This window comes from Chiloscyllium plagiosum, unplaced genomic scaffold (genome assembly GCF_037043375.1).
Source record: "Chiloscyllium plagiosum isolate Xiang-an unplaced genomic scaffold, Cpla_swu_hap1 HiC_scaffold_9, whole genome shotgun sequence".
Lineage (NCBI taxonomy): Eukaryota > Metazoa > Chordata > Chondrichthyes > Orectolobiformes > Hemiscylliidae > Chiloscyllium > Chiloscyllium plagiosum.
In genome coordinates, this window is record NW_028270147.1 from 56,326,219 (window position 1) to 56,353,303 (window position 27,085).

Sequence of the window (27,085 nt, forward strand, 5' to 3'; positions counted from 1 at the left end):
TTTAAGAGGCATCTGGATGGTTACTTGAATAGGGAGAGAATAGAGGGATATGGACTACATAGAAGCAGCAGGTTTTTTTTTAGTTTAGTTAGGGCATGATGATCAGCACAGGCTTGGAGGGCCAAAGGGCCTATTCCTGTGCTGTATATCTCTTTGTTCTTGTTCTAACAATAGATTGAAACAAATTAAAACAATCCATAATGAACACCAGATGCTATGGGAAATGTGTGACAAATAGAGCATTAATCTGGTTGTGGGAATCAAAGGAGGCTGTAAACCTGCATATGCTGAGCTGATTTGAGCCCTGGCCGAGATTTCACCCTGAACATGTTTTGAAATGATACTGCAGGGACTGGTAATAAACTTCTTCAATGCAGGTTTTCCTGTTTATTTTTTAATAATCTTTACTGCCACAGCAATTTTGCTGCAGTTATCTCATTTACAGATTGATTTGATTGATTTTGATGTTATTAATTTCTTATTTTTCTAAATTCACTTATCCTTGCAGGTTAACATTATTGCAGTTTTTTAATCTTCAGGTGTATCCCATTTTTAGATCGAAGGACCAGCTGAGGTATTTTAATTGGTGGTTTTGACTCATCGATTTCCAGTTCAAATCGATTAAGGATCATCGCAACAGCCACCTTCATTTCATTCATGGCAAAGTGCTGACCAATGCAATTCCTACAAAAAAAGGAGGCAAGTTTTGAATCCAACACTTTTAGACCATAAATGTATTTTGTTGGAATCACTACACAATCCTAAGTATGAAAAGGTGCAGTACCAACATATTTAGATGGAAACAGAGAAAATTGAAACTGGAACACATCATTCAGCCCCTTGAGCCTGCTCTGCCATACATAATGATCATGGCTAATGATCCAACACAATAGCCTGTTCCTAATTATTCCACAAACCCTTTAATGCCTTTAGTTCCAAGAGCTACATACAACTTCTTCCTGAAATCTTAACATATTTTGCCCTTGCCTACTTCTCTGTGTGCCTCAATCTTTCATTATTCCTGAGTTGTAAACTTTCAACCTATCAGTCAGATGTAGATCAAGGAGAAACATTTGCATAAATTGAGCTCTTCAATTATATGAAGTTCCTCTCAGTGAATACATAAATAGAGCTGCTGTCAAAAATTCAATGATCTTATCCATAATGCTGCTGGATAGAGTTTCCCACCATACCTTATCTCCTAACTTTCTCTCACTAGCACTTTTTAAGCATAAAAACAAATAAAATGGGCAAACCTGAAAGAATCCAGCTGTGGAAGACTATAATGTTTACTGTTACGAACTTACTCAGTTTCCTTTTCTCACCTCATCTCATGAACCTGTGATTGAGTTTCCATTAAATTGCTATTTGATATACATATGTATTTGCACCTCAAGTTTTTAAATACCTCTTACAATTTGTGTACTATAGTTGTTAGAAAAGGTAGCACATAACAAATAGTTAAAGAAAGCAATTTATATCACAAGAAATTTATGCAAATGTCATAAATAGTTAACAGAGATTACTGGCAGTACCACACTGTTAAACTGCGCACAATCCCACCCCTTATTCCCCCAGAGTTGGCAGTTCTACCGACATAGATACATGGCTAACTTGTAAGAAAGCTTCCTGAATTCTAATCTGCACAATGGAAAATGTAGTTTTGCAACTCTAATGGGGAGCCTACAATTTTAAACAAAGGATCTTAGTGTGGGAGGTAGTAACTCCCAAAAGAACCAGGCCATGGTATAGTTTTGTTTACCTTTGAAAATTTGCCTTTGTGCAATAACTCCCAATATGAAGTGTTAGTCAAGATTAAAAAAGAATTTGGAATTGCTCCAGTGAACTGGGACCTACCCATTTTATAAACTATAAGCCAGGCCTTCATTAAAAAAAACAATAAATTAATAACCATCTGTTCTAATTTCACTAATATTTGACACATGTTGCTACCTTGGTCCAGCTGAAAAAGGTATGAAGGCGTGTGTGTGTCTGCTTGCTGAATTTTCAGTGGAAAATCTTAAAGGGTCAAAAACCTATAAAAGAACAAAGTACTATCAATCCGCAGTGATCAGGAATATATGATTAATGAGATTTCAAACACACAAATTTATTAATCAGATCTGTAAAGAATTCATTTGTCAGTTACTGGTTTGAACAAGTATTGCAGTGGTAAAATTATCAAAGCAGCTAAGCTCCAACAGATTTTGGATTCTAACAGAAATTAAGATATTCAGACATGAACTGGACATGGAATTCATCTCAAAAGACAGTGTCCTATGCATGGTGGCTCAGCAAGTAGCACTGCTGTCTCACAGTACCAGGGACTTGGATTGAATCCATCCTTGGACAACTGACTGTGTGGAGTTTGAACATTCTCCCTGTGTCTGCGTAGGTTTTCCTGGGTGCTCCGGTTTCCTCCCACAGTCCAAAGATATGCTGGTTAGATGGATTGGCCATGCCAAATTGTCCATAGTGTCTAGGGATGTGTGGGTTAACCATGTAAAATGCAAGGTTACAGGGATAGAATAGGGGGGTGCGTCTGGGTTTGATGCTCTTTGGAGAGTCAGTGTTGAATGGCCTGTTTCCACAATGTAGGAATTTTATTTTGAGTGGGGCCAATTCATATCAATATTAATCATTTTTCCACTGAGTGAGAACATGATTCAATTCCCCATGGCACTACTGGAAATCACAGCAAGTCAGGCAGCATCCAGCACTTTTTGTTTTCAGATTCTGCAGTAATTTGCTCCCATATTGCACTCCATTTGGGCAATGGAGACCAAATACAGTCTTCAAGTGGAGCAGTATTGGAAGGCCAACCAGTAATTGCTACAAGGTCAAAAAAGAACAAATGCTAGACATTGAATGTGGAGTTGGGGGGTGGTGGGGGGAACATGAATGCAGGATGAATGCTAAAAAGGGAGTGGGAATAGGAAAAACTGTGCAGGAAGAATATGTAATCTCACTAAACCAAGTATATCATCTTTTAGTGTGTACACCCCTTAACTATGTGACAGCAGAATAAATGGCTTTTAAAAATATACTTAATAGATACTTTCAGCATTACATTTATATTTAAATTTGCTTGCTGTGTTATAAATCCATTAAATGAAAGAATACCTAATGGCATTAGCACGGATGCAGTGTGACAATATATGAAGGCAAAGAGTACATATTGTTAAGGTGATTGTGTGAATCCTCATGTTCTACTTATGGAGAAGGAAGTTACCTCTGGGTTATCCCATATCATAGGGTTCCTGTGAATACAGTAGATACTTATACCAACCAAGCAACCTGTGAAAATGCAAATGAACATTAGTAACACTTTCACAAACATGCAGCTTCCTGCTGGTTTCTTGGACCTCTTTTAAAGTGCAGTATTTACCTGCCATTAACATTAACTCAAAATAACCTCTTTCTCTCCACGTCTGGCAATAAGATTCAGCAATGCAGACAGAAACAAATGTGACACTTAGATCTTAATTGGTCATTTGGCCCTAAACTGTACGCAATGATAAGGCTGTGTCCTGCTTTAAGCAAAGTCAGTGGCCATCAAAATCAAGGCCAATCCAAAAATCAGACAATAAGCAGCAAGTCCACCTGGTAAACTTAATCCCATTCAAAAAAGTGGTAGGCACACAAACCCAATTCTAATTAAGTTCTCATTTCAAAAGAGATATTAAAGCACAGGAGAATTTCAATCACACTCAGGAAAGCTGTTGTGTTTGATATAATTTTGTAATGTACATTTTTAGGAACGAATAGCAGAGTGGATTAGATTTTCATCTTTCAACTGAGTGGCTTGAGCACAAATACAGTATCAATTTCTCCTCTGGCTGGGTCGATCTTGGGTGTGTGGCCATTGGTTTCAGAGTGAGGAGCTTTAATGCCATAAAGTGAAGCAAGTAAGCTTGGTAGACAGAGGGGTGGTCCAGCTGCTCCTCCTAGCCCACAGGCATTATTATAAAGACATTTACCTCCTGCTCAAAGCAGTCTTCATTCCCCTTTTAGCTGCAAGGATCCCTGGGGCCCATCAAATCAACCACCCAGGATGAAATTTAGAACTTCAAAGTTGAAGCATATTGCTTCAATATAATATTTCAACATCTAACCTATTTCCTGGAAGCACATTAATTATCCACTAACAACCTCTTACCATCACCTCCCCCTCTCTGCCTCTCTCCCACACTAAAACCATCTCAATCACATTGAAAAAAGTTAAAAGGTTGATTTGGAGGTAGGTTTAAGATATTTTAAAATTGCAACTCTCATCTACTTTTTGCGGTTAAAATCACACACACAAACTTTGTGAATCAGACATTTCGGTTTCAGTGGCATGAGATCAAAGCTTACATCATTGATTTAACACGAAACTAGCATTCTCACACTGACGTACAGGGAAAATGTCCAATGTAGAGCATGATCCTCTGAACTTGGACTAAGGCACATGCTGGGAAAATGATTCTGCATTTCAGAGTGACCTGGAAGTGTTTGACATCGAGTCCCAATATTCAACCCAAACATTGGGAATTATGCACCAACAGAACTGAAACACTGTGTACATTCCAGTCTATTATTGCTTCTCTGCCATATTTACTGGAACTTTCCTTCCACTGAACAGTATAGACATCAGCCTTATTGCTGCATGTAAATTGGAGTCTTATGATGTACATGAGATACCAGCTTCAAAATGACTTGGGCTTTCTGCAGGCAATTAAAATCTACCCACTCAGGTTTTCAAATTGAATCGAAGTAATTTCCTTGATAAACAGCAATGATTAATTCTGAAGTTAAGAACATAAAGCATGCATGACATACACCAACAAGCCAAATATAATCTATACTCATGTACTTTGGGGAACACAGTACATGGTTGTACAAGGTGTTCAACTTCTTGAGGGAGGTGAAATTGCCTCGATCATTAACCCTGGGAAATTTCTCCATAAGGATAAAAGTAACAGGAGAGGAGGGCATCAACTTAAACAAATTATTCATTACATTTTCCAAAATTGATCAGTTGCTTTCCCTAGAGGATCACAACAGCTCTTGATGGATAATCCGTATCTACTGTTATCTTTATAACTACTTCATTTGTGACTGTGTTTGATAGGAGCATCATGAATATCTTTAGCAATAGCACCAAACAAGCCAGAAAACCTATCAATTCTTTCGTTTGCAAATCTCACAAAATCATTAACAGAGCAAACAGCTGGAATACCATTTAGCAATCTGTTGTCCAGTGAGGTTTATTCATCAAGGCTTTGAATTTTCTTTTGAAAGGTTCTCGAATCTAACACTGTGACCAGAATATTCCCTGTCTCATGGATGGGTCTTTGTGGGGACACTCTGAAACAGAGTTTGAAACTTGTCTGTGTGATCAGCCTCCAGATTTAATGCTTCTATGGTGGGGAGCCAATAAGGAACCAAATGTGGAATAATTGCTGATGCTGTCAGGATTTTCCTGGCATCAGACTGCCCCCCTGCTGAGTCAGCTGGCCCTGTAGCAGCAGGGAAGCAGCTCTCAGCACTAGCTGGGAAAGCCAAGGAGGCCATCATTAGTCTGACCTCAATTGGAGGCTGCCATCCATCCAGTTCTGAGGGCATGTCTACTGGATGATGTACTTGAATATAATAATGTAACACTTTAATTTAAAAAGTGAAGGAAACAAAAATGTAGACAACTATAGGTCAGTTGGCTTAATGTCTTTTAGTGGGAAAATATTTGAGTCTATTCTAAAGGATGTAATGGCAGAGTATTTAGAAATGACATGATCAAGCAGGGTCAACATGGTTTCCGAAAGGGATAAGTGTACTTGACAAATCTACTGGAATTCTGAGCAGGTAGCAAGTAGGATAGACAAGTCTGAAGCAGTGGATGTAATATATAAAGATTGATAAGGTACCATGCATTGGGCTACTTAATGAGATGAGAGAGACGCAATGAGACAGATGCGTTGGAGGTAGTAAGTAAGCATGGATAAAGGATTAGCTAGCTCATAGAAGAAGCATTTGAATAAGTAGGGGAAATTTCACGATTATAACCCTTAATTAGTGGTGGGCCACAGGGATCACTGCTGGTGCCATAATTATTTACAATATATATTAATGCTTGGATGAGAAAAAAATTTAATATACTATAGCCAAGTTTTCAGATGATACAAAGAATCTGTAGAGGCATACAGACAGATTGAGTGAGAGGGCAAAAACTTGGCAGATGGAATATAATGTGGGGAAATATGTGGTTATGCAATTTGATGGGAAGAATAAAGGGAGCTAAATGTTATTTAAATGAAAATAGGTGCAGAACAGAGAGATTTTGGAGAGCTCATCCCTGAATGATAAAAAGCTAGGAACTAGGTTCAGAGGGTAATAGGGAAGCACATGGAATATTGACCTTTATGTAAAAGGGAATGGAGTATAAAAGTAGCAAGGTTTAGCTGATACTACACAATGTGCAAACCTAGTCAGACCACTGCTGAAATATTATGAACAGTTTTGGTCACCCTTATCTGAGTAAAGATACACTATCATTGAAGACAGCCTGGGGAAAGTTCATTGGGCCGGTACCAGGTACAGGAGGGACTGGCATATGAAGAAAGGTTGAGTAGATTAGACCTGTGGTTGTTGGAATACTGAAGAATGTGAGGTAATTTTATTGAAACATACAGTTCTTACAGGACTTGACGGTGTAGCTGTGGATTGGCTGTTTCCTTTGTGGGAGAGTCTAGGAACAGAGGGCATAATCTCAGAATAAGATGTTTCACATTTAAGTGGAGCAAATCTTTCTCTCAGGAGCTTGTGAATCTGTGGAAGAGTGGAGGTCTGTTGAGGCTGGGTCATTACATATATTCAATACCGAGATAGATTGATTTTCATTAAGTGAGCATCAAGTGTTATGGGGAAAAGTGTAATTGAAGATTATCCGATCAGTTATGATCTAATTGAACTGTGGAGCAGACCTGATGAGCAGAATAGCCTACTTCCATTCCTAATGTTTATGGTTATGATCTATTTAAGGAACCCACTTACTGTCCTTAATTTAATGAGGAAGAAGGTAAAGTGTCAACCAATTTGATACCTTACAGTGTGACAGATAAGTCATGAGAGAATAGGAAGCAAAAACAAAATGCATAAAGATATCGAATCCATAAGCACCAGTAAGTTCAAAGTTTCAAAGTCCTGCTTTTATGAAGTACATTCTTTCTTAAGCTTAACTCATTAAGTCATAATTTTGATTAGATAAAGGACTATTATGGTGCTCGCACATGACATCATTTCCTGTCATACTCATAATGCTATTCAGATTGTGTAGATGATTGGAAGTATAGTCATTGTTGTCAGTAAAAACTCAAATATTTACAATTTAATAAGAATTATCTAATTTCATAAATGTACAAATAAATGAAACCTTCAGGAACCTTCCTCCCATCAAAGAATGTGAATGGTTTGGTCAGCCTCCTGGATATCCCTGGTACAGGGGGGCAAAGACGCAGAGACTCCTTAATGCACATTGTAATGTAAGGCATCTTACTGAGCAACTCCCTGCCAAGGAACAGAAAGGGTGTGACTTAGTAAAACAAGGGTGAACATGTGTACGCAAAAACTAAAGAGCAGAGGGCTGAAAATTTGTCAGTGTTAGATAAGATTACAACCTCCTTTCAAGCTTGGTGGCCCAACAGCTGATCCAAAGTTGAACCTCATTAACTGACCATGCTGCTAAATCCTGTTTTGTCCATTTGAAAAAAACAAACTTAAAAGTCATTCAATTATGGAGTCAGGAAAGCACTCAAAAGGTGCCTCAAAACCAGCAATAATCTCCTTTTTACAGACTTGTGGTACTGTACTTGTAAATACTTACCCTCAATTTTCCAAATAAGACTCATTTATTTTGTAAGAAACCACATCCCTGACTTGAATCTGGAAAGGAATTCTGGTAAGGAAATTGTGAGGTTAATGTCTCCTCCCACCCACACCCCACTTCAGCTGACCTCAACAGAGGCATAGCCTCTGCATCATTAAGATGTGTTCCATCAGGTATCCCACTGACAGCAATTAGTCAAGTGGAATGGATTTTGAGGCAACAGCACCTTGACCAGCACCAAAGGTAAACTCTGGTACATTGCAGTGAGGGATATTTCAGAGGATCACACTGTATGGAGGGAGTGGGGCTCTTAGTGACTCTCAGAGCAGGAAGTTTCAGAAATCCTGGGCTCCAACTTCTCTCTTCCATTTCTCTTCACTTGGCAGAAAAGCCACAAGACCTTCCCCGGCGAACTTGGAAGTGCTAAGGACAGGGACAGTCTGATTAGAAGCAGGTTATTGGGTTTCCTGCCATGCTTCTGGCCACATTGACAGACTGCTGGCCAGGAAAGGTGTTCCGCAAGGATCTGTTTTGGAGCCATTGCTGTTTGTCATTTTTATAAATGACCTGGAGGAGGGGCTAGAAGGTTGGGTGAGCAAGTTTGCGGATGATACGAAAGTCGGTGGAGTTGTTGACAGTGAGGAAGGATGTGTCAGGTTACAGCGGGATATAGATAAGTTGCAGAGCTGGGCAGAAAGGTGGCAAATGGAGTTCAATGTAGCTAAGTGTGAGGTGATTCACTTTGGTAAGAGTAACAAAAAGATGGGGTACTGGGCTAATGGTCGGATACTTGGTAGTGTGGATGAGCAGAGGGATCTTGGTGTCCATGTACACAGATCTATGAAAGTTGCCACCCAGGTAAATAGTGCGGTGAAGAAGGCATATAGCGTACGGGCTTTTATTGGTAGAGGAATTGAGTTCTGGAGCCCTGAGGTCATGTTGCAGTTGTGTAAGACTCTGGTGCGGCCGCATCTGGAGTATTGTGTGCAGTTTTGGTCGCCATACTATAGGAAGGATGTGGAGGCACTGGAACGGGTGCAGAGGAGGTCTACCAGGATGTTGCCTGGTATGGTAGGAAGATCGTATGAGGACAGGCTGAGGCACTTGGGGCTGTTTTCATTGGAGAAAAGAAGGTTTAGGGGTGACTTGATAGAGGTGTACAAGATGATTAGGGGTTTAGATAGGGTTGACCATGAGAACCTTTTTCCACGTATGGAGTCAGCTATTATGAGGGGGCATAGCTTTAAATTAAGGGGTAGTAGATATAGGACAGATATTAGGGGTAGATTCTTTACTCAGCAAGTCGTGAGTTCATGGTATGCCCTGCCAGTAGCAGTGGTAGACTCTCCCTCTTTATGGGCATTTAAACGGGCATTAGATAGGCATATGGAGGATAGTGGGCTAGTGTAGGTTAGGTGGGCTTGGATTGGCGCAACATCGAGGGCCAAAGGGCCTGTACTGCGCTATATTTTTCTATGTTCTATGTTCTATGAAAGCTGGCAGTGAACAGTTACAGCTAAGGACCATTGGCGATTTTCCCAGGCAGATGGAAAACATCGTAAGTTAGTCAGAGAATTGCAATGATATCGGAAGGATGTTGTGAACCTTGAAAGGGATCAGAAAAGATTTACAAGGATTTAGCCAGGGTTGGAGGATTTGAGTTATAGGGAGAGGCTGAATAGGCTGAGGCTATTTTCCCTGGAGCGTCAGAGGCTGAGGGGTGACCTTCTAGAGGTTTATAAAGTCATGGAGGGGCATGGATAGGGTAAATAGACAAGATCTTTTCCCTGGGGCTGGGGAGTCCAAAACTAGATGGCATAGGTTTAGGGTGAGAGGGGAAAGATATAAAAGGGACCTAAGGGGCAACTTTTTCACTCAGAGGGTGGTGCATGTATGGAATGAACTGCCAGAGAAAGTGGTGGAGGCTGGTACAATTACAACATTTAAAAGGCATCTGAATGGGTATATGAATAGGAAGGATTTAGAAGGATATGGGCCAAATGCTGGCAAATGGAACTAGATTAGGTTAGGATATCTGGTCAGCATGGACGAGTTGGACTGAAGGGTCTGTTGCCATGCTGCATATCTCTATGACTCTATGACAATCATGGGGATAGAGAACAAGGAGAGGTTGCAGGTTTGCCAAGTGGCTGATCTCAGCAGAAGATTGGCTTGAGAGTCCATGAGGAAGTGTTCCTGCTCCTTCTGGATCACAAGCAGCAAATTCAAATGGCTGCCAAAATCTGTGGAAGAGAATTACACTGACGTACTATAATCATGACTTACTTGGACGACTCTCAAACACACTGTGGTTAAAGTAGAAGTGGGAAGTTCACAGGGCTTTTTGTACATTTGTTCATTTAAGCCCTTCTACCCACCATGATGTGTGGGGGAGTAGTTCAAAATGTCTCCCACGGTTTCCTTTAAATATGAATTTCATTGCTCTTATATTAGTTTTGCAATACCATTACCATTCTGTTCACATGAACATTGAAAGATGTTTTCTCACAAGACTGGTGACCTCATCTCTTGATTTGTGAACCCACAGCACTGTGGTTGACTTACAAAACTCTCCTTGGAGGTCACTCAATTTAATCAAATAGCTACAAAGTTTGAAAAGAATGAAGCCAGATGAACCCTGCATTAGCCAGGGTACTTGGAATTACCAGCCAACTTGACCCTGCAGAGTCCTCCTTACATCTTGGGACTTGTGCAAAAATTAGAGAGCTGTCCTACAGACTGGCCTATCAACAGCCTGACATTTTCCCCACTCTACCACTACTACAAGCTAGGGATTCAACCCTGGTTCAAAGAAGAGTGCAAGAGAGCCTGCAGCAGCAGGCAAAAGTTAGCTGTCAGCCTGATGAAGCTCTAACATAGGGCTATCTGCATGCCAAAGAGTCGAAGCAAACAGTATTGAAGCTAAGCAATCCTACAACCAATGGATCAGTTCTGTAGTCCTGTGCCATTCACTTATGAATGGTAGTGGAAAATTAAACAACTTAAAGGAAGAGGGTTCCACAAACATCCACATGCTTGATGATGGAAATGGATAGTACTGAAGGTTTGTGCTCCAGAATTAATTGTACCTCTAGCCAATTCATTGTAATATAGTTACAACACTGGCAACCATACAGGAATGTAGCAAATTGCTCAAGTAGGTGTTTTGCACAAACAGCAGGACAAATCCACATGACCACATCAGTCCACAGTCAACTGTCAACAGGACAACAGAAGCAGTTGATGATAGTGTTTTCAAATGCTACTTACTAGCCTTAATCTGTTCGCTAGTGCTCAATTTGAGTTCCACCAGAGCCAGGTGGCTTCTGCTCCTATTAAGAAATTGGTCAACTCAGGAGGTGAGAGGAGATTGACTTCCCTTCGCATCAAGGCAGCATTATCTAAATATGATATCAAGGAGCCGCAGCAAAGTAAATGAAAATCAGGAGAAAATTCTTCATTGTTAGGAGTCATGCCTGACACAAAGCAAAATGGTTGTGGTTGTCAGACATCAGTCATCTCAGTTGCAGGATATCTCTGCAGGGGTTCCTCAAGGTAGTGTCCTTGGTGCAACCATCTTCAGCTGCTTCATCAATGATTTTCTCGCCATCTTAAGGTCAGATGTGGGGATATTCACTCCTCAGACAGTAAGGGAGTACTGTTCGTACACAGCATGACCCGGATGTTACCCAGGCTTGGGCTGATAAGTGGCAAGTAACATTTGTGTGACACAATGCCATGCAGTGATCTCCAAAACAAAAGAACATTGCCACCTCCCCATGACATTCAAAGGCATTATCACTTCCAATTCCCCCACTGGCACCATTCCTGGACTTAGCATTGAATTGGAACTAAACTGGAACAGCATTTAAATACTGTGACTACAAGCACAGGTCAGAGGCAAGGAACTCATGACTCCCCAAAGGCATGTCAAACAGCTACAAGTCACAAATCAGTAGTGTGATGGAACACTCTATACTTTCTTAAATGAAGACAACTCCAACAACACAAATGATGAATACCATCTAGGAAAAAGGAGTTCAGTTGATTGGCACCCATCACCATCGTAGACATTCACTCCCTTCACCACTGGCAAACAGCAGCAACTGTGCACACCGTCTACACGAAACACTGCAGCAATTCATCAATGCTCATTCGACAATATCTTCTAAACCCATGATCTCCACCAACTTGAAGATCAAAGTTAAAAATCACACAACACCAGATTATCGTCCAACAGGTTTATTTGGAAGTGCTTTTGGAGTGCTGCTCCTTCATCAGGTAGCTGTGGAGCAGGATCAGAAGACACAGAATTTATAGCAAAAGATTACAGTGTCCAAACATAGTTTGCTGTTAAATATATCATTTCAGTTGCGTGACACTGTAATCTTTTGCTACAAACTCTGCATTTTGTGATTCTGCTCCACAGCTACCTAATGAAGTAACAGTGCTCTGAAAGCTTGTACTTCCAAATAAATCTGTTGGACTATATTCTGGTGTCGAGTGTGTGGTGCTGGAAAAGCACAGCAGGTCAGGCAGCATCTCAGAAGCAGGACAAGCTATGTTTCAGGTTTTTATCTTTGTCCCCCAGTCCAACACCGGCACCTCCACACCTTGAAGATCAAAGGCACACAATGATTTCAGACCATGGCGCCAACTTTTCACTTTTGCTCGTTTAATATCATGGAACTCTCTTCCTAATAGCACATGGGTATACCTATAACGGTTCAAGAAGGCAACTCTCATCATTGTTTCTGAAGAGCAATTTAGGGATGGTCAACATACACCGACGTAGTCAGTAACCCTCACAGCCCACGTGTGATTAAAAAAAGCCAAACTGCATGCAACAAGCTTGCATATATATCAATGTGATAACATCCTAATAACCTGTTGTTTTGGTAATAATCTTTCAGTGACAAATAATAATATTTGGACATGACACACAGATTTCCTACTCTTTAAATAATATAATGGGATCTTTTTCATCCATTTATGAAAGCAGGCATGCTTTACTTTCAATGTTTCATTTGAAAGACCACACCAGCTGTGTTTATCATAGAAAAATAGAACAAAATTAAGACATAATAATGAAAGCAATCGTTCAGTGGTGCAATTGGTTTCAGCAGCACAGGTAGATACAAAATTGCGAAAGTATCAAAGCAGCAATAGTTATGTAGTCTGTGTTTTGCAAGTGAGAAGTGTTGTATTGAATACTGGAAATTAATCTGGAGCCAAACCCACCCACAACGGCTGTTTACTGGCCAAAAGAAATTCTGCAGAATCATTCTGACACAATGACTTCCAAGTCTCACTAACTGCAGTAGATTCTGTGTCACGTAACCACAAAAAAAAAGCAAGATTGGATTAAAACTCACCACTCTATTTGTTTGTGGCTCTCCAGAAGCTCCTGGATTTCTTCCCTGCACTTCTGCTGGTGTTCTGGATGTTGGGCCAAACAATACAAGAGCCAGGAGATTCCACTTGCTGTAGTGTCATGGCCTTCAAACATAAATGTGTCCACCTCTGCACGAATTTCTTCATCTGATAATCCTTTTCCATCTTCATCCTGCAGAACAACATTAAGCACCCTTTGATAGAACCTCAGCCTTGACGTGCAATCAGGATTTTTGAACAGATAGGGCAAGAAAAACTCCTTAAACAGCACTGATGTTTCACCAGTTCTGATGAAGAGCCATCTAGATTCAAAACATTAGCTTGCTCTCTCTCCATGGATGCTGTCTGACCTGCTGTGATATCCAGCATTTGTTGTTTTCAGTACTGATGTTTCACCAGCTATAACACATACATTAGTTCATTCTGGACGCTATTCAATGGGGACAATCTCCTCTGTTGGTTATAGCCAAATTGTAAACACATTCAGGAGATTTCCTTCTGAAATCTTTTTGACCATATTTACTCCAGAAATTGTAAACCAAGGAATTATAGCCAGTAGTGTATGCAATATGCAGAAATCACTTCCTTTTTTGAAGCAATACTCAACAAAGATTTTGAGTGGCAATGGGTGCAGAAGAATTTGCACCCAAAATTTGATAAGGAAGTCAAAGGTTACAGGGAGCAGGCAGAATCAAATTAGTCATGTTTTTATTTGATAGTAGAACAGTTTCAAAGGGGTGAGTGGTCTAATTTTGGTCCTTTTTATGTATACTATATGTATGTGATTGAAGTTGTTGTAAAGAGACTGAGTATGTTTTAATATATTTGGTGAAAACTACAAAGAGGAAATGGGGAAGAGGCAGAACAGTGGAGTTGAAGCTTATCAGATCAACCGCGATCTCATTAAAAAGCACAACAGACTCGATGGGCTAAATGGTCTACAATACTTCTTTCTGTCTTATGCCAGTAGCTGAGAATATCTTGTGCTCACTCAGTGGAATAAACAACAGGGAGAAAAACTTGTAGGCTCTGGACATAATACTCCAATCCTCCTTAGACAGATAGCAAGTGCCAGAGAAAAGGAGAATTGTATATGTTGCATATAGTTCTAAAAAATTAAAAATCACACAACACCAGGTTAATTGGAAGCACTAGCTTTCAGAGCGCTGCTCCTTCATCAGGTGGTTGTGGAGTACACAATTTTCAGAATTTATAGCAAAAGTTTACAGTGTGATGTAACTGAAATTATACATTGAAAATTACCTTGATTGTTTGTTGAGTTTCTCATCTGTTAGAACGACCATAATAGTTTCACTTCTTTCATATGTAAATCACAAAACTATTTTTAAAAGTTACATTCCCAGGTTAACTGTAACAATTGGTGTCAGCCAGATAAGATGTTGAAGGTGTTAGCCCCCTGTGTTCCCTGTCTGTGCCATAATGTTTAGACTGATTCTAATCTAAAAAGTGAGTTAACAGAGTCTTACATGAATTCAAGTAGTTTTTGAGCAAAGTAAAATGTAACTCTGCAAGTACAAATTCACCCCACAAACGTATATGTGTATGTGTGCATGTGGGTTTGTGTGGTGTGTGTGTGTCTGTCTGTCTGGGGTGGGGGGTTGTGAGTGTGAGAGAGAGTGTATATAGGTGTGTGTGTGTGAGTGTAAAGTCTCTAAGTTGGTGAGAGGGTGGATGTGTGTGTCTGTAGAGTGTGTGTGTGTCTAGGATGGGAGGTTGTGAGTGTCTGTGAGAGAGTGTGTATGCGTGTGTGTGTGAGTGTAAAGTGGTCTAAGTCTGTGAGAGGATACATGTGTGAGTGTGGGAGTGTGTGTCTGTAGGAGTGTGTGTGTCTGGGGTGGGGGGTTGTGAGTGTCTGAGAGAGAAAGTGTATATGTCTGTGAGAGTGTAAAGTGGTCTAAGTCTGTGAGAGGATACATGTGCGAGTGTGGGAATATATGTTTCTATAGGAGTGTGTGTGATTGTCTGCGTGCGTGTTTGTATATACGTGAGTCTGTGTGTGTGTTTATAGTGCAATGATGGTCACCTGTAATGTGACATGAACCCAAGGTCCTGGTTGAGGCCCTCCCTATGGGTACCGAACTTAGCTATCAGCCTCTGCTCAGCCACTTTTCGCTGCTGCCTGTCCCAAAGTCTGCCTTGGGGATGGTCATGCGAAGTGTTAGTAGGGTCACCCATGGTGCTTAGTTAACATAAAATGCCATGGTTTTAGTTGACAAAAAAATGACCAAAGAAGACTGTTCGCTGAAGCAGTCATTTACACAGTCAGACTTATGGCCTTCATATTCATAGCAACCAGATAAGATATAAAGCATTGCGTTAACAATCACACAACGGGATCTTATTAAGAAGGAAAAAATGTCGCCACTGTTTACACAAAGACAGGGTGATAATGGACAAACTTGAGAAGCATAGAGACAAGCCCCATATGCAAGCTAATTCAAAGTTTAGTATTTATTATGGGTTAGAATGGGAAACACTTGACTAACATTAATTAAGATCCCTTAGATGACTGCAATCACATATAAATGTAACAGACATTAACAGATTTAATTGAATTCCTATGGACAGACAGTAGGGAGAAGCCCCCAGCTTCTTACCAGAGAGGACTGAATAACATGTGCAGAAGTCGGCAGTATTGGAATGCGGTTGAATAAAATACATTGTGAAAGCCTAAGGATAGGTATTAAGGGTGTCTGGTTAACATCATGAGAACATGGCAAGACCTATAACTGTCCATCAACAGATAAAGTCAGAATTCACGTGACACCAGGTTATAGTCCAATAGGTTTACTTTAAATTACAAGCTTTTGGAGCGCTGCCCCATCAGGTGAAGTCACCTGATGAAGAAGCAATGCTCCGAAAACTTGTCATTTCAAATAAACCAGTTGGACTATAACCTGGTGTCACATGAATTCTGACTTTGTTCACCCCAGTTCAACACTGACACCTCCACATTGTCAACAGATAATGCAGTCACATGATTGACTTGATTGGATGTTGATGTAAACAATCAATAACACGATCGGTTTGCAATTGGTTTGTACATGCTCACGTGAGCTGTAAAGAAATATATAAAAGCTTATGTTTTTCCTTTATTTTGGAACCTTAGAGGCTTTCTTCCCAGCAATGTAACATCAATAACCACATTGGTGCTGGAAATGGACTCTGGGTGTTGAGTGATTCATTTAGCCATTCCGCCCCAACACGAGGATCACAATTTAGGAAGGTCCTAAAGACTTTGGAGAGGGTACAGAAAAATATTACAGTGATAGTTTCAGTGATGAGAGATTTCATTAATAAGGAAATGGCAAAGCTGTGATTACTCTTAATTTCAGAGAAAACCGAAAGGATATTGGGTAAAGTTGTTTAAATCACAAGAAATCTGGCTTAAAGACTGCCTTTTTATTTCTCTGTATTTTGAATTGTGGACTGATGTGAGAAAATAACAGGTTTTAACCCAAGGATTTCTGGAGTATTACTGAATCTTTTGAAAGCAATTAACCCTATAGTCATTGTAAACATTGGTTGCAGAGCTGCTGGTTCCAGTAGGAGTTGAAGTGTAGTTATGGAAAAACTGGAGCCAAGGGGTTTTGTACAGATGGAGCTATGGTTGGCTGATTAGTCAAAAATCCCAAGGAAGAAGAAACATATTACGGGTAGGATAAGGTAACCATGGCTACCAAGAGAAGTCAGGGGCAAAAAAAACTGCAGATGTTGGAATCCAAAGTAAACAGACAGGTCCTGAAGAAGGGTTACACCTGAAATGTTGACTTCTCCACCTCCTGATGCTGCCTGTGTTCTTCTAGCCTCCTGTTTGTCTACTAAAGAGAAGTCAGAGACAGCATAAAAGCAAAAGAAAAAGCAATGCAGTGAAGATTAGTGGGAAGCCAGAGGATTGGAAAACCTTTAAAAACAAACAGAGGATAACTAAGAATGCAATAAGGGTGGAGAAGATGAAATATGAGGGTAAGCTAGCTATAAAATCAGATTATAAGCATTTTTTTAGATACATAAAAGGTAAGAAAGAAGCTTTGGCAGACATTATTCTGCTGTAAAATGAGGCAAGAGAAGTAGTAATGGGAGACAAAGAAATGGTGGAGGTACTGAATAGGTACTTTACATCAGTCTTCAACATACCAGAACTTCAAGAGAGTCAGGGATCAGAGGGGAGTGTAGTGACCATCACTAAGGAGAAGGTGCTGGGGAAGCTGAAAGATTTGAAACTGGAAAAATCACCTGGACCAATTGGACTACAACTCAGAGTTTTGAAGGAGATAGCTGAGGAGATTGTGGAGGCATTGGTAGTTATCTGTCAGGAATCACTGGAGTCTGGGAGAGTCCAAGAAAAATGGCTAATATAACACCCCTGTTTAAGAAGGGAGGGAAGCAGAAGTCAGGTAAACAGAGGCCAGTTGGCCTGACCTTGGTCATTGGTAAGATTTGAGAGTCCATTATGAGTTTGCAGAGTACTTGGAAGTGCATGGTAAAATAGGGCTGCATCAGCAAGCTTCGTCAAAGGAAGGTCATGCCTGACAAATCTGTTACAATTCTTTGATGAGCAAATAATAAGTTAAACAAAGGATGTTATCTATTTGGAGTTCCAGAAGGCCTTTGGCAAGCTGCCCACAGGGGGTTGCTAAATATGATAAGGAAACCTGGTATCGGGGCAAAATACTGGCATGGATAGAGGATTGGCTGACTGGCAGATGGCAGAGAGTGGGGCTAAAGGTTTTTTTTCAGGATGGCAGCTGGTGACTACTAGAGTTCTGCAGAGATTAGTGTTGGGAGCACAACTATTTATGTTATACGTTAACAATCTGGACAAAGGAACTGAGGGCATTGTTGCTAGGTTTGTAGACAATACAAAGATAGGTGGAGGGTCAGGAAATGGGGAGACTGCAGAAGGACTGTGACAGGCTAGGAGAGTGAACAAAGAAGTGGCAGATCGAGTACAATGTGGGAAGTTGTGAGGTTATGTACTTTGGTAAAAAGAAGAGAGGCTGAGACTATTTTCTAAATGGAGAATGACTTCAGAAAGCTGAAGCACAAAAAGACTTGGGAATCCTAGTTCAGGATTGTCTTAATGTTAACATGCAGGTTCAGTTGACAGTTAGGAAAGCAAATGCAATATTAGTGTTCAAGAGGTCTAGAATACAAGAGCAGAAATGTACTGCTGAGGCATTATAAGGCTCTGGTCAGACTGCATTTGGAATATTATGAGCAGTTTTAGGTCCCATATCTAAGGAACAATGCCCTGGTGTTGGATGGGAGTCCAGAGAAGGTTTACAAGAATGATCCTAGGGACGAAGAGCTTGTCAAATGAGGAATGGTTAAGGACCCTGGGTCTGTATTTGATGGGAGTTTACAACAGTGAAGGGGATATCATTGAAATTTACAGAATACTGAGAGGCCTGGATAGAGTGGATGTGGGGAAGATGTTTCCATTCGTAGAAGAGACCAGGACGCAAAGGACAAAGAGTCATATGACCTCTGAAGGGACAACGCTTTAGAACTGTGATGAGGAGGAATTTCTTCAGGCAGACGGTAGCTAATCTGTGGAACTCATTGCTGCAGAAGGCTGTGGAGGACAAGGAATTGAGTGTATCAGAGACAGAGCTAGATGGGTTCTTCATTCATAAGGGGATCAAGGGCTACGGGGTGAGGGCAGGACAATGGTGTAACATCGGCAATGGTTGAATGACAGAGCAGAATTGATGGACTGAATGGTCTAATTGTGCTCCTATAGCTTATGGTCTTCATCCCATGAATCAGTCAAGTGAAACTTCTTTGAACTGTTTCTACTGCTGTTAAATTGTTTGTCAAGTAACGAGACTAAAACCGCACACATCACTGCATGATTCGTCTCAGCAAACTCTGTACGAGTGTAGTGATATATTTCATTTATGGAATAACTGACTGCTTTATCACTTGTTGTACCTGCATACTAACATTTTTTGTGACTCATGTACAAGGATACCTCGGTCCATCTGCATCACAAAGTTTTACAACCTTTCGCTAATTAAATAATTTACTGTTTTTCTATATGTTTTTCCTGTCAAAGTGGACAAGATTACAATTTCCCACTGTCATTTTCTTCTGTGCTCATGTAACCTAGCCAAATCTCTCTGTAGACTCTTCATGCCCTCTACCTATCACTATGACATCAACAAAACTAATTATGATACATCTGGTCCCTTCACCTAAGCCATTTATATAAAATGTTGAGGTCCTCAGCACTATTGCCTGCAGCACCCCACTGGCGACAGCTTGTCAACAAGAAGATGATCCAAAGATCTGGTTATGTGCAGCACAATTCAATCACAAAAAGGTGAAATTGCATCATAGCTAATTAAACTGAGAAACCAGTTGAGAATAAACTGAGCAAATCTGATTTGGAACTGACAAAAATAGAGAAATTCCCAACACTCCTGGCTCCTGAACCAAATCATACCAGCTCAAATTATTTTGATATCTATCTGCAGGAGGGTAAAGTTTAAGATTGATGTTGTGAACATTGCGCAAAAGTAATAATGAAACAACACAAATATTAACAGTGAGGTAAATGGGGGTGGCACGGCTCTCACAGCGCCACAGACCCGGGTTCAATTCCCGCCTTGGGCAACTGTCTGTGTGGAGTTTGCACATTCTCCCTATGTCAGCGTGGGTTTCCACTGGGTGCTCCGGTTTCCTCCCACAGTCCAAAAATGTGCAGATTAGGTAAATTGGTCATGCTAAATTGCCCATAGTGTTAGGTGAAGGGGTAAATGTAGGGGAATGGGTCTGGGTGGGTTGCTCTTCGGAAGGTCGGTATGGACTTGTTGGGCCGAAGGGCCTGTTTCCACACTGTAGGGAATCTAAATAACTGATGTATGACAAGTGCAACATGCCTTTACTCTTTTGCAAGAGCATTATTTTAAGGACTGGGTGTTGAGAGTTCATGCTATGGTTTCCCATTATGAATAAACAAGCTGATGCTAAAAATTGACTGCCCTAGTCTGGATACATGTGAACTCTTGTTTCCTTCTGAGAGTTTCTTTGGTTATTGTTTAGAGGCAGCTGCAGGCCTAAGAGGGGTGGTGAGTTGACAGTCACCAACCTTTCCTTGTAGACTTTGCTGGAGATTAAGATCTCACTACAAACTGCAACTCTGTTCACTGTGCCACAATAAAACATGTCTCCAAGTACACTGTATACAGTTTTAAATTGGATCATGAGCATGCTTGACATAATTGGCAGGAGTACTGTTGAGATATCCTTCAACATGACTGCAGAGAACAGTTGAAACTACTGCAAACTTCATAACAAAACTTAATTAAAACTGGTTGAAAACTATTTGCCAAATGGTTAGTTAGAACAATTAACTATTACCACATACAAAGACTTACCCTTGCACAAAGTAGAATATCCAAGAAATCCAAATGTCTCTTATCTTTGATTTTTTCCAATTCCTTCTCATTTTTCAGCATTTCTTTCCTCTGCCGTATCACTTCCTCTGTCAAACAGAAAGTTTCAATGGAACTAAATGTACGTATAAATTATTTCATAAGCAATTACGTAGAATTGAATTACATAGAATTACATAACAGGCCCTTCGACCCAACAAGTCCACACTAACCCTCTGAAGAGTAACCCACCCAGACCCATTCCCTTACCCTATTATCCAATATTTACCCATGACCAATGGGCAATTTATCATGGCCAATTCACCTAACCTGCACATCTTTGGATTGTGGGAGGAAACCGGAGCATCGGAGAAACCCACAAAGACACAGGGAGAATGTGCAAACTCCACACAGACAGTTGCCCGAGGCCTGAATCGAACCTGGGTCCCTGGTACAGAACTTGATGTATTTCTGAAAATAAAATGCATGTTTTGCCAAAGCTTTTCACCTTACATGCATCGGACAATTTGCAAGAAACAACAATATAAAGGGAAAGCAACAATTGTATCGAGTGAGAGAACAGTACTGATTGTTTGGCAAGTGGACTCTGATTGGTAAAGTTTTTGCAATGAAGAAAGCACCAGTTAGATGATGACTGACAGATAACTGATAAGGTGCTTTATAATTTTAAACTAAGCAGGTTGACCTTGACTGGCTGAGGCATTTCCCTGAGAAGTGGGCCAGATAATGACCATTAACTATCTTGTTGAGTTGAAAACATGCAGTGTGTGCACATGTTCTTTCTGTCTGTAAAGAACAATCAACAGGCATGAGGAAAGTGGAGTTGATTTAGAACATCTGAATACTGAATAGCTAGTAGGTTCAAAGATCCATATAAACTACTCCAGCTCCTAATTCTTAGTTCTTACTATTGTGTCAACATCAAACACTCTTATGTGAAGGATTGCAAATTTGGAAGCAGAGAAAATCATGTCACACAAATTTAATATGGAAGCATGGCATTCAGCTCAACCCATTCATGTTAATAATTACTCTTTACATCTTCATTTCATGTGTACAGTTTATTCCTACCTATCACCTTTCCTTTCAACCACCTGTTCTTAAATATTGACATTATTCCTGCTTCAATCAGTAATTTATACTCCTTATACTCCTAACTTTCTAACATTATATCTACACTACTTCCTTCTGGACTGTTCAGCTCAGGAAATAGTCTGTTTCTATCCATTTTGAAAATCATTCATACTTTAAAAAACCCATAACATTACATGTATAATATTTTTTGATAAAAAGTCTGAGGTTTTCCAGTCTGAAACCTAGCATCATTCCAATCAATCTACAATACACTCCTTAGTCACCCGAATACTATAGTTCCATTGATCAGGAGCTCCAATTTGTTCACTGTAGGCTGAAGTTTGTTTTTCTTTGGCAATGGCAGTGAGGGAAGTTCGAGGAGAGGGGGAGGTGAGTGGTGGCGAGTGTGGGGTGGGGCAGGGAGGTGAAGGGGTGGGTGGCTAAGGGGTCAGAATGGACAGAGGGAAAGTTGAGGTAACCCTGCTTAGTTGAACTGATATCTGATTCTATGGCCTGCAGTCAATTTACTAAATGACATTCTTCCAAAAGATAAAAGCAAATTACTGCGGATGCTGGAATCTGAAACCAAAAAAGAGAAAATGCTGAAAAATCTCAGCAAGTCTGGCAGCATCCGTAAAAAAAAGAGCCAATGATTCGAGTCTAATTGACCCTTTGTCAAAGCTCAAGCTTTGACAAAGGGTCAATTAGACTCGAAACGTCAGCCCTTTTCTCTCCTTACAGATGCTGCTAGACTTGCTGAGATTTTCCAGCATTTTCTCTTTTTTGGCTTCCAAAAGTTAAGTTCATCCATTTGGAGGGCCAATAGCTCATCACTGACAGCAGCGCCACATCGTGGTCACTGGTGGGACTGAACAGTGAGATGAAGGTAAGTGGAATGGCCTCACTGGGGCCAGTCAAAAGACACTGCTTGATAGATGGGGAGGGGAAGGATGTGTGGAGATTGCACATTCTCCCCGTGTCTGTGTGGGTCTCCTCCCACAATCCAAAGATGTGCAGGTTGGGTGAATTGGCCATGCTAAATTGCCCATTAGTCAGGGGTAAATATAGGATAATAGGGTAGGGGAATGGGTCTGGGTGGATCACTCTTCAGAGGGTTGGTGTGGACTTTTTGGGCCGAAGGGCATGTTATGTAATTCTATGTAATTCAAAGGACTAATTGCTAAGTATGGGGGAATGTTTGGCACCCTTTTTTTGCCAAATGTGGGTCACAGGATAAACAATTAAACAGGAAATCCTCCATATCTACAGGAAAATTGCCAGCTTTTACTGGGCCAAATGTCGTACATCAGCACCACCCTGCTGTCCCCAAACTCCTCACACCCACCCCATTGCGAATTGCAAAATGTCAGCAGTGTAATGAGACCCTTAACTGGCTTTGGGTCCTTGGCTCAATAGTTGTCCTGACTTTCTCCATTCTAAATGTCATTTAGTAAATTGACTGCAGACCACAGAATCAGATATCAGTTCAACTGAAGCAGGGGTTACTTCAACTTTCTCTCCGTCCATTCCGACCAATTGCCCACCCCTTCACCTCCCCCCCGGTTGAATTTTGAATTCACTTTGATCCAGCGACTTCCATTTGGATTTTCTGTACCACTTGCCATAAAACCTAACATTCCCCATCTCCTCGTAAATCTGAAAAACAATTCCTTTTGTTTTCCCGCATCATTCACAGATCATCCATCTAACTTGCTGAGAATGAAAACAATGACAAGAATTGTTTACATTTAAAACCAACACTTGGCATGTCACTAAACTGGATAAACTTCACAATGAACTTAACTGATCATTGTTAGTCTGTGCCACTGTCCTTACACTTACCAGTGTGGTGGTGTGCCAAGCTGCAGGCTTTCCGAAAACGATATCCATGTGGACTCAGATAGTAAATAAGGTCATTGTGATACGGGAAGGTTCTGAACCGCTGATTGGCGAGGAAGCAGAGCTCATACACAGCCTTGATATATGAACTGTCACTGGAAAATCGAGAGAGTCCTTGAAATTCAATTCATAATCAGTCACACAGCATGCAATTAAAATGTCATCAGTTAAAAGTTAGTAGTGACATCACATTTGATATTCATTAGTTTGTGAATAATGATTTAGAATCATTGAGTCCTACAGCACAGAGACAGGCCCTTTGGCCCAAACTGGTCTATGCCGACCAAAATGTTCATCCATGCTAACCTCATTTCCCTGCACTTGGTCCATATGCTTTCCTATTTATGTAATTGTCCAAATGCCTTTTAAATGTTGTTAATGTACCCACCTCAACCACTTCCACTGGCAGTTCATTTCACATGAATATCACCCTTTGTGTAAAACAGTTGCCTCTTAGGTTCCTTTTCATTCTTTACCCTCTAACCTTAAACTGATGTCCTCTAGTTCTCACTTTCCCAACCTTGGGAAAAAGACTGACTGCATTCACCCCATCCATGCCTCTCATGATCTTATACACCTCTATAAGAATTCCCTCAGTCTCCTACGCTCTAAAGGGAAAAGTCCTAGCATGTCCAACCTCTCTCTATAACTCAGACATTGGATCCAGGCAAAATCCTTGTAAAATTATTCTGCGTTCTTTCAGTTTAATAACATCCTTCCTCTAACAAGATGACCAAAGCTGAACACAATAGTCCAAGTGCAGCCTCACCGATAGCCTGTACAACTACAACATAACTTCCCACCTTCTATATTCAATGCCCTGACTGATGAAGGCCAGTGTGCCAAAAGCCTTCTTCACTGCCCTATCTAGCTACGACTCCACTTTCAAAGAACTGTGAACCTGAGCTCCAAGATCCCTCTGTTCCACTACATTTCTTAAAGTCTATCATTCACCATGAAACTCCTACCTTGATTTAGATTGGACTGTGCAGCAATTTCAATAGGGATCAAAGAAAATAAGTCTGAACTTACCTCCAGCTCTGATTGACACCCATCTCCAGGGACTGCCAAGCTGTGGGTTGGATATGGAATTGTTGATGGAAGTGGGACAAGGAATAGGATTTAATTCTTTTGGAAATAGTCTCAGTCTTTGTCTAGCAGTGATGCCACTGCTCCCTCATTGGCCTGTCTTTTCAATGTTGAGTGATCACTAACCTGAGGTGTGGGTGATGGGGATGAAGTGTTCCCTGAACTATTCCCTTCCCTGTTTATCCAGAAAGTAGAGAATTATCAGTTTGTTATTTTGCAACTTTTAAACTAACAAATTTATTTGATTCAACTGTTATATTCAATAGAAGGAATTCAAATTTGACAAGATATCCACAGAAGAGTTTATTTTTTTTTTATCAGCAAACTTGGTTGATTATTAAAGAAACAACTTTAAAAGATTATGACTTTGCAAGAGGCTCCAAAGTTCAGTGGTTGAAATTTTAGTAACAGACCTTCTTTCTCTAATTTGGATTTGTTAAAAATCAGTCAAAATAAACTTTGACAAGTCAAACTTAAGTTTAAAATCTTCTCTGTGAATGCCGTGAATATTCTTTGTATTTTTGTTGGATAGTGTAAATAGCAATCCAGTGGGACGAACAAAATCACTGTGATGTTACCTTTGTCCATTTTCCTTCAGCCTAAATCCAACTGCTTATAATGTTACAAATGCACATTATCCTTTAAAAGGTTATGATACATGACCATTAAAAGCTGGAAATCCAAATAAATTGTGTTGGACCATATTGCATCTTTCATTCAGCTCTTAGGATGGGAATTCTGACTCCAACATCCTGTGCACCATCTACAATGCACAAGTCAGGAGTACGATGTTATCTTCGCCACTTATTTGGATGTGTAAAGCTCCAACAGTCAGAAACTTGACAGTATCCAAGACAAAGCAGCCTCGATTGTTACCCAATCCACTACCTTAAGCATTCACTTCTGCCACTGTCAGTGTACATCCTGTCAGCAGTGCGTATCCTCGACAAGACGCACGGCAGCAAGATGCCAAGCTTCTTTCAACAACATCTTTCAAATTTATGACTTCTACCACCAGGAAGGCCAAAGGCAGCAGATGCATTAGAAAATTCCTCTCCAAGTCACAGGACATCATGGCTTGTCTACATTGCCATTCCTTCACAGTCACTGGATCTAAAACCTAGGACTCCCTTTATAAAGGGCATTGTGGGTGTAGCTGTACAGATGGATTGCCGTAGTTTAAAAAGGAGGCTTACCATCACCTTCTCAAGGGTAGTTAAGGATGGGAAATAAGCTACGGCCTTGCCAATATGACTCACCTCCCAGCAAGGAACATAAAATGATCATTCATCAATTCCTTCATTTTCTACGACAATGTCCAAAGATTTGTTAGGCAAGACTAATTTGTCTAGACATACCTCTCAGGCATTTGTGAAAATAATAGATGTCTCACCTCTTCTGTGTACTGTTGTTTTGAAAACCTATCTACAAGAATTTCAAGGAAGCACACGCCATCCTCTGTTAGGTTTTGGAATTTTCTACCCTTCTTACTCAGGATTATATTGATTCCAATTTTAAATCAATCAGCGGGGCAAATCCCAAAGCCAGGTGTATTCCATCATCTTGACCTTTCTGTACTGATCTAGATCAATTTTGACAAATGACCAAGCAGGAGAAATAGAAATTCCTGAAGAGCAGCAAACAAAGTGTCTGAGAGGTGTTACGGCTTCTTTGTCACACGACCACATTTGGGACTTGATGTGTACCTTTTCTCCATTAGGGGCACTGCTTTGTTTATAGCTCTGAAGTTGATCACATTAAAGGGATACAGATCATAAGTTAAAGCAGATGCCGTAGAAGAATTACCCTTTTGCATACATGTCATAATTTGAACTTAGGGGCTGAATTTCATGGAGTCAGGAAGAAGATGGCCAACTCTCTTTTCCTGCTTGCTTCCCATAATCCTTGATTCCCTTACTGATTTAAAGTCCATTTATCTGAGCCTTGAATATATTACACAACACAGCCTGAATAGTTCTCTGTGTAAGGAAATTTGCAGATTTACTTCCCTCGACAGAACTAATTTCTCTTCATCTCTGCCCTAAACGAATGACCTCTTACTCTAAGATTGTCCTTTGATCCTTGTGTGTCCCACAAGGAGAAACATCCTCTCAGCACTTACCCCGTTAAGCCCCCTAAGAATCTTGTATTCATTATCAAGGTCACCTCTTATTTCCCTAAACTTATTGAGGACAGTCCAATCTACTTGACCACTCCTCATAAGACAATCCCTCCATATCTGAGATCGACTTAATGAACTTTGTCTGCTCTGCATCCAATGACAGTACATATTTCTTTAATTAGGGGATGAAAATCGTTCACAATATTTCATGTGTGATCC

The 27,085-nt window shown here is 40.5% G+C and overlaps 1 protein-coding gene across 1 annotated transcript in view; it reads right to left on the reverse strand.

Moving 5' to 3' along the window:
* Nucleotides 1-361: 361 nt before the first annotated feature.
* cyp4t8 (cytochrome P450, family 4, subfamily T, polypeptide 8) overlaps nt 362-27,085 on the reverse strand; it is a 63,361-nt gene continuing 36,637 nt past the window's right edge. The window contains exons 6-12 of the mRNA XM_043699327.2: nt 23,599-23,750; nt 20,665-20,771; nt 13,240-13,430; nt 7,412-7,545; nt 3,233-3,297; nt 1,954-2,036; nt 362-684 (exon numbers count right to left, since the gene is read on the reverse strand). Coding sequence (XP_043555262.2) covers nt 516-684; nt 1,954-2,036; nt 3,233-3,297; nt 7,412-7,545; nt 13,240-13,430; nt 20,665-20,771; nt 23,599-23,750 — 901 coding nt within the window. The 3' untranslated portion in view covers nt 362-515. The remainder of the gene's footprint in view (nt 685-1,953; nt 2,037-3,232; nt 3,298-7,411; nt 7,546-13,239; nt 13,431-20,664; nt 20,772-23,598; nt 23,751-27,085) is intronic.